Raw genomic sequence first — 12895 nt, 5'->3', positions numbered from 1 at the left:
TTGCACCAGCTAGATGCCTACATTTCTGCAGGAATAAGCAGCAATCCTACTAATGCCTTCTGCAGGAAGCTAAGCTTCTCCAGGCCAGCAAAACCAAAGGGCTTACAGAAAGCAGGAGGCGTTTACCTTGATGCTGAGAAATGGGTTCCTGCAGAGTGCTTTCCGGGACCGATCCGGGCAGCTGCTTTTTGTAGCAGTGCTTGTCATCCTGTCAGGTCTGCTTTGTCCTCCTGCCAAAATAAATCATGTGGCACAGAAGTTAAGTGCTCCGTCGGAATCTGCCTTGCTCAGCACAGCAGAACCTTGTCATGCTTTGCAAACGCCCACGGAACCCGCGCACGGTCATCATCATATTAATGATTCCCGGTTTTCTTTTCTTTTAGCCTTTCATTTCTGCAAAAAGCAGCGTGCAAAACACGAGCACATTTGCCTGCAGGGCACATGAGAGGTTCAGAATTATCAGTTATTTCATTCAAACACAACAAAGTACCAACTGCTTGAGGAAGGAGAGCTGGGGCCTGGGTCATGGCATTCCTGGATCCCAGTCATACCAGAATCACAGAACCACAGAATGGTTGGGTTGGAAGGGACATGAAGGATCATAGAACCGTAGAATGAGTCATGTTGGGTTGAACTGGTTTGGGCTGGAAGGATCCTTAAGAATCATAGAACCATAGTGTGTTGGGTTGGGTTGGGTTGGATTGGGTTGGGTTTGAAGGGTCCTTAAGAATCATAGAACCATAGAATGTGTCGGGTTTAGTTGGCTTGAAAGGATTGGGTTGGAAGGGTTCGTAAGCATCACAGAACCATAGAATGTGTTAGGTTGGAAGGAACATCAAAGTCCATAAAACCATGTAATGGTTGGGTTGGAAGGGACCTGAAATAGCAAAGAACCATAGAATGAGTTGGGTAAGGTTGGTTTAGGTTGGTTTAGGTTGGGCTGGAAGGGTCTATGAAGGCCATGGAATGGGTTGGATCAGAAAAGTTCACTAAGATCACCTGGTGCCACCATCAACCCATCACCACCATGCCCACTTGTACAGTCATAGATGAATTAAGGCCAGAAAAGACCTTGAAGATCCCCAAGTCCAAGTCCAACTCATCTCACCACGCCTGTTACCCACGTCCCTCAGTGCCACATCCGCAGCCTGTGCCTGGGCCAAACCCCACGACGGAGAGTTTCTTCAGCCTCAAGTCTCACCGGGGGGGTCTGGATTGGATCTCAGGAAGAATTTCCTCATGGAGAGGCTGTTCAGCAGCTGCCCAGGGCAGCAGTGGAGCCCCCATCTCTGGAAGGTTTAAGGGACGTGTGGATGTGGCACTGGGGCACAAGGTTTGGTCACCTGGAAGCATCGCCAGCTTCATGGCTTCACAACCATCTCAACTGAAGTGCTTAAAGAAATACAAGTCAATGGGAGCCCCTTCCTACACCTCCAACCTCCTTCCCCATGGCTGGCTCCATCCTCCCCGGTCTCAGCAGTGAGTGATGGGTTTGGGTTTTTAGCAGGGTTGGGTAATTCAGTGCCCAGATTTCCTGAGCAGGAAGTTCCTGCATTGTTTGCAGGCATGCTAAACCTATTAGGGCTGCAGCTAATTGTTCAGCGCCCCTCAATAGATGTTTCCATCTTGGTGCCTGCAAACTCCACAGCAAAAGGGGCTTTGTGTTATTATTTTTGTGTAGTTCTATTTCCTCCAAGATGAGAAGCAAAGGAGTGGGTACGGTAACCCAAAACAAATTAACAAACACGCGGGTTGAAGTAAATTCAGGAAGGAGATGGCTTAAATGTGGTGTTTATGAGCCCTTAAGTGCATTGCATGGGAGAAGTAAATCCCAGGCTGCTCACTTACTGGCTCCTTGGCTTCCTCTGCAAAAAGCAATCGCTGCCCTCAGCCCCTTTTTGCAGAGACAAGATACTGCTACAACGGGATCAATAGAGTAAATTTGATCATAAATTAAAGCTTCCACCAAAAGCTCCCCCTGAACCTCTGGAGTGCACAAGCAGCACAGGAGCAGAAGCGCCCGCCTGGCTGCAGAGCACAGCATCCTGCATTGCCCATCTGATGAATTACTGACAGCCATAAAGCTGGATGCTGGAGCCACACCACCAAAAGGAGCACTGAGATGGAGCTGCAAAGAGCAGATCCTGAGGTCAGGAGGAGCAATTGGGTGGATGCACGGCCAAGCCTGGCTCCATCCCGCCATGCACACCTCCTGCCAGGGGTGTCCTGTGGGCACTGCTGTATTCCTTTGGGGTGACTCCTCCTGAGACCCCAAATGCTGCAGGGTTACAGAAAGAAATCTACTGCGTTCAGATGCTGCTCACCCACGGATAACACCTGAGAACAGAATAATAGCATCGCTTTGATCCAGCACCGAGGGCTACGATGAGACTCACTTAAAGATCCCGTCTTGCAGCCATCCTGCACGGGGATGGCAAACCCAGGAGACAAACCCACATCAGGGTCAGGAGAGAGGGGAGCAAAAAGGGCACAAAGCAGCAGAGTTTGGCTGCCTTTTGCCTCTCTGGGGGCTCCTGCAGCTGCAGGGGATGAGCGAGCACCTTCCCAGTAAAGCATTTTGCAAGGCATGTTGCAAGCACTGCCACCAAAGCAAACAGCCCCGGGTCTGCCATCGGCGCTGACAGATGCTGTGCATGCAGAGCTGTTTACAAACACGTGAGCTCAATTAACAACGTGGGAGCAATTAGGTTCTGTTTGCACAACCCAACGCTTTTATGCAGTGAGATGAACAAGTGCTGCAGGTGGTGCTGCCAGAGAGAGCAGTGCTGCAGCTGCTCCTGTGCTGCCACGTGCATTCCCACCCCACAGTGCACCCCAGAGCTGCTGCATCCCAGAGGGGTGTTTCCTGCACCCAGCGCTGCTCTGTTGGAGCTCGGTGTTTCACCTTTCCTCCCCCAGGTGACAGGAGCATGCAATGCATTTGCTTGGGGAGAAGATGCTCTACAGTACAGCAGAAGGAACAGAATCGTAGACCCGTAGAGTCATTATAGTTAGAAAAGGCCTCCAAGATCATCAGATCCAACAGTCAACCCATTTCCATCATGCCCCATTCATAGGATCATGGAATCATGACCTCCAAGATTCCCAAACCCAGACCCAACCCACCCCCCCCCCCTCTTCCCCCTGACCATTCAGTGCCTCATCTCCACTTCTCTGGAACTCCTCAGGGTTGTGACTCCATCACCCCCTTGGCAGCCTGTGCCAGTGCCAATAGATGCTGTATACATATAATTCCCCCAATGGAACAGGACTGAGAGAGGGAGCAGATGTATGGCTGCAACCCAAAGCTGCTTCCACCTTGCACCACTGGGCTAAAAGAATGGGACCAGCCCATGGGATGGCACCTGGAAGGGTACCCACAAGCAAAGTAAAAGGAAGTTTGCTACCAAGAAGTGCAAAATTCGGAAGAACAAAGAGAAAACTGGTGTCGAAACCAATGAGATGTGACAGTGGGTGATGAGGGGATCCCTCCAATCCCAGCTCCTCTGCCCCGGGATTGGGCTTATTGCACAGCAGAGAGAACAGAGACAGGGCCCAGAGCCAAGCAGAGCAATGGTGGCGACGTCCCATTGCAATGCTTTATCCCACAGCAGTCCTGAAGTCCTCACTGCAGCTTGTAACCCTCCAAGCCACCCTAAAATCTGGGAGATCCATTCACCTCCACTATGGATGCTGAACCACGTTGGCAGTCAGCAAAGACAACTACTTGCAGCAGCAAATCAGAGGACAAGATTATTCAACGTGCTGCCTAAAACCTTATGGGGAACAACTCAATGTGCAGAGCTGCAGCCCTGTGTGGCTGATCCCTTGCGTGTCCTTAAGCTGCATTCCTGCTTGTAAAACTGCCAGCACAACAACTGCAGAGTTCACACAGCTGCGAGGGCAGGAGCTGCAGGGAGGCCGAGCAAAGCATTGCTTTGCACAGAGCAGGATGCTTCCTGAGATGGGAAGCAGCAAGAGCATGGGGGCAGTGCTGGGGCTGTGGGGGTCCTGATCCAATCCTGATGTGTTCTAACCCAAACATGATGGGTTCTGACCCAACCCTGATGGATGCTGACCCAATCTAATTGGTTCTGACCCAACCCCGATGGATGCTGACCCAATCTAATTGGTTCTGACCCAACCCCGATGGATGCTGACCCAATCTGATGGATTCTGACCCAACCCCGATGGATGCTGACCCAATCTAATTGGTTCTGACTTAACCCCGATGGATGCTGACCCAATCTGATGGATTCTGACCCAGCCCTGATGGGTCCTGATCCAATCTAATGGGTTCTGACCCAACCCCGATGGATGCTGACCCAATCTGATGGGTTCTGACCCAACCCTGATGGGTCCTGATCCAATCTGATGGGTTCTGACCCAACCCTGATGGGTCCTGATCCAATCTAATGGGTTCTGACCCAACCCTGATGGGTCCTGACCCAATCTGATGGGTTCTGACCCAACCCCAATGAGTGCTAACTCACTCTGATGAATTCAGACCCAACCCTGATGGGTGCTGACCCAATCTGATCGATTCTGACCCAACCCTGATGGGTGCTGACCCAAGCCTGTTGGCTGCAGAGCCTTTGGAAGTGATCCCTGTGAGGGATGGCCGTGATTGCTCAATTCCCAGCCTCACTGCCGATGTCTTTTCTAAGATAGGAGATCTCATCTCTCCCTGCTCCTTCTGCAGCCTCTGCATTTCATTCCCTTTGCTTTCTCCTCTTGTGAACCAGTCCTCCTTGGCCCACGTATCTCCACCTCTCCCGCTCCTGAGGATGGTGGTGGTGATAACCACAGCCCCAAAAGTCACATCGGGACAGTCCTTGTGTTGAACAGACATGATGGAGTGGCATCCATCCTCAGAAATGGGCCCTCCAAATGGTCCTGTTTTCCATGGGTGAGTTCGCGGAGCATCGCAGCTCTATGGGAGTAAGAGCTGCTCAGGGTTAAGCAATGCCCAAAGGGATGGATCAGAGGGAAGGTGCGAGGAAATGCTGCTACAAAGAACAGGGAACTGAAAGAGGAGCTGAGAAGAAGTGCAAAATGTCCCCAGCCAGCAAAAGAGATGCTGAGTGGAGCTGGTTATAAATACCAGGAGGAAACACAGCGCATACAAAAGATGGTGATGCTAAGGGGTAATGATGGGACAAGGAGCCAGAGAGGCTGATGGCAAAGGGCAGCCACAGCCCTGTGCAGCAAGGGGTGATGGAGCCAGGATGGGGGAAAAAACAAGTATTTTGGGCACAGTCTTATTGAGGCTGGCAGCATTGCTAGTGATAGATCATGCAACGTCAGTGATGGGCTTTGCAATGAGCCCTAAGGAGTCCGGTCTGTGTCCTTTGACCCTCAGATTAGAATCATAGAATCATTAAGGCTGGAAAAGACCTTGAAGATCTCCAAGTCCAACTCTAACTCATCATTACTATGCCCAGTCCTACAATCACAGACTTGTTAAGGTTGGAAACGACCTTGAAGATCCCTAAGTCCAACCCTAACTCATCATTACTATGCCCAGTCCTACAATCATAGACTTGTTAAGTCTGGAAATGACCTTGAAGATCCCTAAGTCCAACCCTAACTCATCATTACTATGCCCAGTCCTACAGTCATAGACCAGTTAAGGTTGGAAACGACCTTGAAGATCCCTAAGTCCAACCCTAACTCATCATTACTATGCCCAGTCCTACAGCCATAGACCAGTTAAGGTTGGAAAAGACCTTGAAGATCCCCAAGTCCAACCCCACCCCATCCCCACTGTGCCCACTGACCCCACCTGGGGAGGTTTGGATTGGATCTCAGGAAGAATTTCATCATGCAGAGGGCAGCCAAGCATTGGATGCGCTGCCTGAGGAGGTGATGGAGCACCCACCCCTGGAGGATCCTTGGATGTGGCGCTGAGGGACAAGGCTTGGTGACAGGCTGACGGTTGGATCTGGTCACCTTGAAGGCCTTTTCCAATCTAGAACCACATCCCCATCTGGCTGCTTCCAGTGCTCACCGAGTTTTCAACCCAAACCCATCTCCTCCGTGGGTCATTCGTGGCTATGGACCATCATACGCAGCTCAATGCTGCTCCTGGCATCCCACTGCAGCAGTGGGGAGTTCATTTCTGCCACCACTCAGCACCCATCTTCCATTATGGGATGGATGCAGAAAGGCTTCATCCTTACAGGTGTTGCTTCTTTCCTTTTTGCTGCTGGGTTTTTGAACTGCCTTGGGAAGAAGGTCTGGGAGCATCTCCTGCATGATTCAAAGCCCAATGAAGGAGGAGATGGTTTTCTGGAAGCCCCCAGAGCTCAGCAGCTGGAGCCACACCTGGAGCTGCATCCCAAACAATCCCATCCTGACTTCTCCTGGCCCTGACGTTTAGCAATCAGGCTCCAACCACGGTGCGCAATGAAGGTGGAATGGCAAGAGAAAACAAGGAACTGGAGAGCAAGGAAAGCGGGTCGCACCGCAACCGAATCACACTGAGTTAGGATGGATGCGTTTTTGGGGTGGCAAAGCAGATGGGAGTCACAAGCAGGCTCAACCCATTGGCACAGAAGGGGGGGAAATGTCCCTTCTGATGCTTTTCACCTCTGTGATGTCTTCCATCTGAGCGCCGTAGATCAGGGAGTGAAAAGAGTGGAGTCATGACATTTCTGCAGATCTCTGATGATATTAAAATAAAAGCCTGTTGGAACAAATCAATACGGCTCGTCCTGGTGGCAAGAAATCACCTCCTGATGGGAGCTCAGATAAAGGATGCTCCATCACCTGCTGGATCGGCACCAAGGGATGTTGCAGGGGCTTATCACACACAGCTGTGGGATGCCGTGTGGATGGAGATGCTGACAGGCTCCTGGAGAAGCTCGGCTCTGCCCTGTTCGCATTGCTGGGCCACCTTCCTGCTGCCTGCTGCTCACACCCAGCCCTCAGCATCTCTCCTGGGGCTGATTTGCTGCCGTTTCCCATTGCACTGCGGACACGGAGCACTGAGAGCAGCAGTGCATGGCCAGGATTGGGTGTGAGGCTGTGGGACCTGAGAGACTCCTGGTCCACAGATCCCACCCAGGGGTCCCACTCCACACAGCTCGCCCAGTTCCCAGCTCCATGAACCCTCAGAGGGGCCACCAAAGCGACCAGCAATGCCCCTTCCAGCCTGGGGATCTCCAAGCCTTGGGTTGTGTCACTGGGTCACCCAACATGGAGACCCCTGGCACACTTCTCCACTGCAGGAAATGGGGGGAGAGTGGGGTTTTTGTTTGGGATTTGATGGCTGGAGAAAGCCCACGGTGTTGCTGCGAATGGATGCGTGCAGCTGAAAGGTGCCCCAGCCATACCCAGGTGGGAAAGAAGCAAGGAGGGATGTGCCCTTCCAGCACTCATAGAATCGGAATCACAGAGTCGTAGGGGTCGGAAGGGACCTCCAGAGATCATCAAGATCAACTCCTCTCATCAAGACCAACCCCCGAAATGGGCCACAATAGTAAGAAATCTCATCTCCAGCGTTCATTGCAATGGATCTCAGGATCTTGGGTCAACTGTGGACTCACATTTCCAATCCAGGATAGGAAAGGTAACTGTAAACCCCTCCAATTGCAAGACCTCAGCAAGGTGCAATGACAGAAAGCATACCTAGAAAGACAAGGTACCAAACCCAGTTGCCTGCTGCGTGTCATGTGCCTTGCAGAGCAGCACGTGCCTCTTGAGCAAGGAGAAACTCAATAAGATGCAGCAATAAGAGGTTGGATGGCTCCTATGGGTGGGCAGAGGGAAGGGTGTGAGCCATCCAGAACTGCTCTGTCCCTGGGGTGGGACGTTGCTCCTCTGGGTGTCCCCAGTGCCCACAAGGAAGCTGAAGCAGGGCAATGGCAGAGGAGCCCACTCAGAGCCTTCCACCAGCAGTATCTGCTCTAGTTTGAAAGGAGGACAGCTCTGCCTTGCTCTCTGCAGGACTGGGTACAACACTCCCACCATTTGCACGCCCAAAGCAGTCCAACAAAGCCAAACCCAGCGGGGACCCAATGCCAACCAACCTACAGTCTGCAAGCAGAGCACCAAAGGCTCCCCACGACCTGCAGCAATGCAGGTGCTCTTTGCAACCACCACATCACTGCATCCCTGCAGAGCTGCCCCACTGCATCACTCTGCCCCCCCCCCCCCCCAACCCCCGCCTCCCTGTGCATGAATCCCACCAGCAACCGTTGCATGTCGGTGCATGGTACTGATGCAGAGGGCTTCCTCCCTGCAGCAAAGGAGTGGAGTCCCCAAGTGCCACCACCCCACAGGGGTCCATCGTCCCCAAAGCCACTGAGACGTGGGGTGAAGGGAGGCATTCCCATAAGCAAAGGAGCAGAACCTGAATAGGAAGGAGCCCGGCAGCCTCGAGGTGCAGAAAACATTGCTGCAAGAAGCAGAGCTGCTTTGTTGGAAGGAACGGACTGAAAGAAGCAAACACAGAGGAGAGAATGCAACAGTTGCACGCACAGCAACAACCCCCCCGCAGAACAGGACCCTCAGCAATCACTGCCTTTTTGTTTCTGTTTGATTTTAGCTTTTTCTGGCTGCTGGAAATATCCAGCCCTGCAACCAAGCAGCGGGGAAAGGAAAGAAGGCAGTGAGCAAAGCAGTGTGAGACACTCACAGTTGTTGTAGGATTCACCCCGTCCCGGGAGCAAAACTTTTCCTCTGGCAGAGCCTGCGGGGCCATTCGGTGCTTTTACTTTCCCAGCCCAGAGGTGGAGCTTCAGCTCAGCTCAGTGCAACGTTAACCCCGACTTTTGCAATCTTCTCTTTCCACGGGAGCTCATTTTCCTTCCTGGGCTTCAACCCAAAACAAAAAAACTCACCCCAAACATCCCAGCGCTGTGCTGTGCTGACGGGAGGCTTTGCAAGCTGTTTGCACGGTCCTGGTGCACGCTGGGCTTTGCTTTTTCCCCTTCCTCCATTCCCCTTTGCACGAGGTTTCACCCCTCGTAGCATTTCTGCTAGAGTATTTCCCTTGCTAAAGGGGTTTTCTCCCTTTGGATCCCACCAGGCTATGGGGTGGGGATGGTGCTAGGTGGGCACTGGGGATCTCCTCCCCTCCTTGCTTGAATGGCCCAGCTGGACAATGGATGTCAAATGATTTATTGCTTTGCTTGCTGACCCGGAGAGGTGACCCTGTTGGTATTGCATGCCATAAAACACCACCAGCGGGTGTCGTGCACCCTCATCCTGCATGCACTTTTGCAAGTGAACCTCTCAGCCTTCCTCAAAGTCATCTGTGTGCAGCTGGAGCTGGGATTGCTGCACTGCTGTGCTCCAAGAAGGCCCTTCCCAGCCCCTTCCTGGGCTCCCAGCAGCAGCAGATCTCTGCAGGATGCAGCCATCCCTTTTCCTGCTGCTGCTGGGCCAAAATAGGGAACCCGTTCTCTTCCCACCCCCAAAATCAAGAGATGGAAACCCCAAAGGATGCTTCCCATAGCAGAGGTGCAGCCCAGCTTTCCTCCTGGGATCCAAGAGGTTGGCAGTGGGTAATGGGGAGCAACGGACAACAAATGTCCCCAAAGCAGGCGATGTCTGCTGTCCGTGCAGAAGCTCATTAAGCACTAATTAAACACTCAGCAGGGGATGGGCCAAATCTTTGCCCATGCGACGCCAAGCCATCCTCTGAGCAGGGCTGCACCGTGCAGATGATGCACTGCAGTGAAAATGAACTCCATCTGCTCCCAGAACCCACATAGGGTGATGATTTAGGGGCTCAGTTTGGGGGTGATGATTTAGGGGCTCAGTTTGGGGCTTTGGGGGTCTACAGGGGAGGCAGTAGGCCCGGCAAAGCAACGAGATGCATCCAAACCTGCGGGGAGTCTTCGTGCCCGTCGGTCGGCACCACCACGCAGCTTGCACGAAGGAAGAGCACCATCTATTGGCTCCTCTTCCCCGTCCCTCACTGCAGCTGCTCGGATCGTGCGTTGCGTCCCCATCGCAGCGCCCGCATTGGATGTAAAGGAGGTGTCAGCACCCGCAGCACAGATGTCGACCCAAACCCCGTTCATTGGAGGCGAAGACCAAAGAGCCCCTTTCCTGCCCCTTGAGCAAAGGTCTTTCCCTCCTGTCCTAAAGGAAGAGGAATCTCAGTGCTGTGCAACGCATTGGAAGAGTCCTCGTTGCCAGTCAATTAAATCCATGCTCACTTCCTTCTATTGCAGCAGAGGGAAATTTCCAAGCTCCTGCTGGTCTGAAATTGTGATTCTTCTGAATGAGTGATGCTATAGAAAACAAATTGTGACAGAGGGGTTTCAACACCCCCAGCAACAGCAGGGAAAGGGCACGGAGGGATCTGCAAAGGGAAAGGGGGAGGAAAGCCAAAGGAAGGGGAAAAGAGCAATATCTGTGTTTCTGTTCTTAGGAAAGGTCCCCTGGGTGTAACTTCTGCTCCTGGCTGTTTGGAGTCAGCTTCAGTCTGTGGAAGTCTTTCAAAAGAGGAGAAATGCTTTGGTGAATAATGCAGGAGTGACCCAGCTGGGGATTAACGCCTGAGCTGGGAGCATCCGTATGCTGAGCTGTTGTAAGAGATGCACTTCTTGGAGTGTTCCCGGCCTGTGACACGCTCTGCTCAGTGGGGTGAGGGGTTGGAGGGGCTGAGATTTGTGGAGGGAGACCACAGTGCAGGTGTGGGGCTGGTTGGGAGTGCTCTTGTGTTAGCCCAGCTTTGGCATCTCAAAACGGGAGATGGAAGGGGCTGCCCACGGGGGAGGAACACTGGAACAGGTTGCCCAAGGAGGCTGTGGATGCCCCATCCCTGCAGGCATTCAAGGCCAGGCTGGATGTGGCTCTGGGCAGCCTGGGCTGCTGGTTGGTGACCCTGCACACAGCAGGGGGTTGGAGCTGGATGAGCACTGTGGGCCTTTGCAACCCAGGTCATTCTATGGTTCTATGGTTCTATGATTCTATGATTCTGTGGTTCTATGATTCTGTGGTTCTATGGTTCAATGGTTCTATGGCTCTATTGTTCTATGATTCTATTACTCTATGGTTCTATGGTTCCATGGTTCTATTGTTCTATGACTCTATGACTCTATGGTTCTATGACTCTATGATTCTATGGTTCTGTGGTTCTACAGTTCTATGGTTCTATGGTTCTACAGTTCTATGGCTCTATGACTCGATGACTCTGTGATTCTATGATTCTATGGTTCTTTGGTTCTATGATTCTGTGGTTCTATGGTTCTATGACTCTGATTCTATGGTTCTATGGTTCTACGGTTCTATGGCTCTATGACTCAATGACTCTATGATTCTATAGTTCTATGGTTGTATGGCTCTATGGTTCTATGACTCTATGGTTCTATGACTCTATGGTTCTATGACTCTATGGTTCTATGACTCTATGGTTCTATGGTTCTATGGTTCTACGGTTCTATGGCTCTATGACTCAATAACTCTATGATTCTATGGTTCTATGGTTCTATGACTCTATGATTCTGTTTCTATGGTTCTACAGTTCTATGGTTCTATGATTCTCTGGTTCTGTGGTTCTATGATTCTATGGTTCTATGACTCTATGATTCTATGTTTCTATGGTTCTACAGTTCTATGGTTCTATGATTCTATGGTTCTATGTTTCTATGATTCTCTGGTTCTATGACTCTATGATTCTATGTTTCTATGGTTCTACAGTTCTATGGTTCTATGATTCTATGGTTCTATGATTCTATGACTCTGTGATCCTACGGCTCTATGATTCTATGAGGTGGGCTCACTGACCCCCCAGCAGTGTTGAAGGGACATTCAGACGTTGTGTTGAGGGCTGTGGGTTGGTGAGAGCTATTGGTGATGAGTGGACGGTTGGACTGGATGACCCTGGGGGTCTTTTCCAACCTCAGTGATTCAGTGATTCTATGGAATACGAAACTGCTGAAGAATAACCAGTGGGGACAAAGGATTGTCTGCTTATAACGGATGCAGCACAAGGTGGCAGTGTGGGAATGTACGTATTCTACACGCAGCCCAAGGCAATTCCTCTTCTATCAGTGGGGACCAGGCAAACCGACAGGTTGGACGACCTCTTATAGAATCACTGAGCTGTTAAATCAAGGAAGTGTTGAATCACAGAATCGCCAAATCGAAGAATCATTGAATCTTTGAATCATTGAGTCATTGAACAGAGAATCGAAGAATCATTGAATCTTTGAATCACCAATCAAAGAATTGTTGAACCATCAAATCAAAGAATCATTGAATCTTTGAATCATTGAATCACTGAACAGAGAATCGAAGAATCATTGAATCTTTGAATCACCAAATCAAAGAATCGTTGAATCATTGAATCACCAAATCAAAGAATCATTGAATCAAAGGATCACGAAATCATCAAATCAAAGAATCACTGAATCATTAAATCATTGAATCACTGAAACAATCAAAGAATCAAAGAATCGAAGAATCATCAAAGAATCACTGAATAATTGAAACAAAATTAATTCAATCATTGAATCGTTGAATTAAAGAATCATTGAATCATTGAGTCATTGAAACAAAGAATTGAAGAAGCATCAAAGAATCAGAGAATCACTGAAACAAAAATCATTCAATCATTGAATCATTGAATCACTGAATCAAAGAATCATTGAATCAATGAATCACCAAATCAAATAATCATAGAATTAAACAGGTTGGAAAAGACCTTAAAGATCATCAAGTCCAACTGAATCACTGAATCATCACCAAATCAAAGAATCATTGATCACCAAAGCAAAGAATTTGAGATTCATTGAATCATTGAACCGCTCAATCAACAAAGCATTGAACCATAGAACGATTGAACCATTGAATCACTGAATCATTGATTTATTGTACGATAGAACCATTGATTGATTGAACCATCAAATCACTGAATCATTGATTTATTGTATGA

At 50.2% G+C, this 12895-nt stretch overlaps 1 protein-coding gene across 1 annotated transcript in view; it reads right to left on the bottom strand.

Annotated features, from left to right (window-relative positions):
- The window catches only part of SLCO2B1 (solute carrier organic anion transporter family member 2B1), a 38393-nt gene extending 29621 nt beyond the window's left edge, over nucleotides 1–8772 (bottom strand). The window contains 2 exon segments of the mRNA XM_072340790.1: nucleotides 127–230; nucleotides 8642–8772. Of these exon segments, the coding sequence (XP_072196891.1) occupies nucleotides 127–207 (81 nt within the window). The 5' untranslated portion in view covers nucleotides 208–230; nucleotides 8642–8772.
- Nucleotides 8773–12895: the final 4123 nt, after the last annotated feature.

The sequence above is a fragment of the Excalfactoria chinensis genome, chromosome 1 (genome assembly GCF_039878825.1).
Source record: "Excalfactoria chinensis isolate bCotChi1 chromosome 1, bCotChi1.hap2, whole genome shotgun sequence".
Taxonomy (NCBI): Eukaryota; Metazoa; Chordata; class Aves; order Galliformes; family Phasianidae; genus Excalfactoria; species Excalfactoria chinensis.
This window is presented reverse-complemented; position numbering and strand designations above follow the sequence as displayed.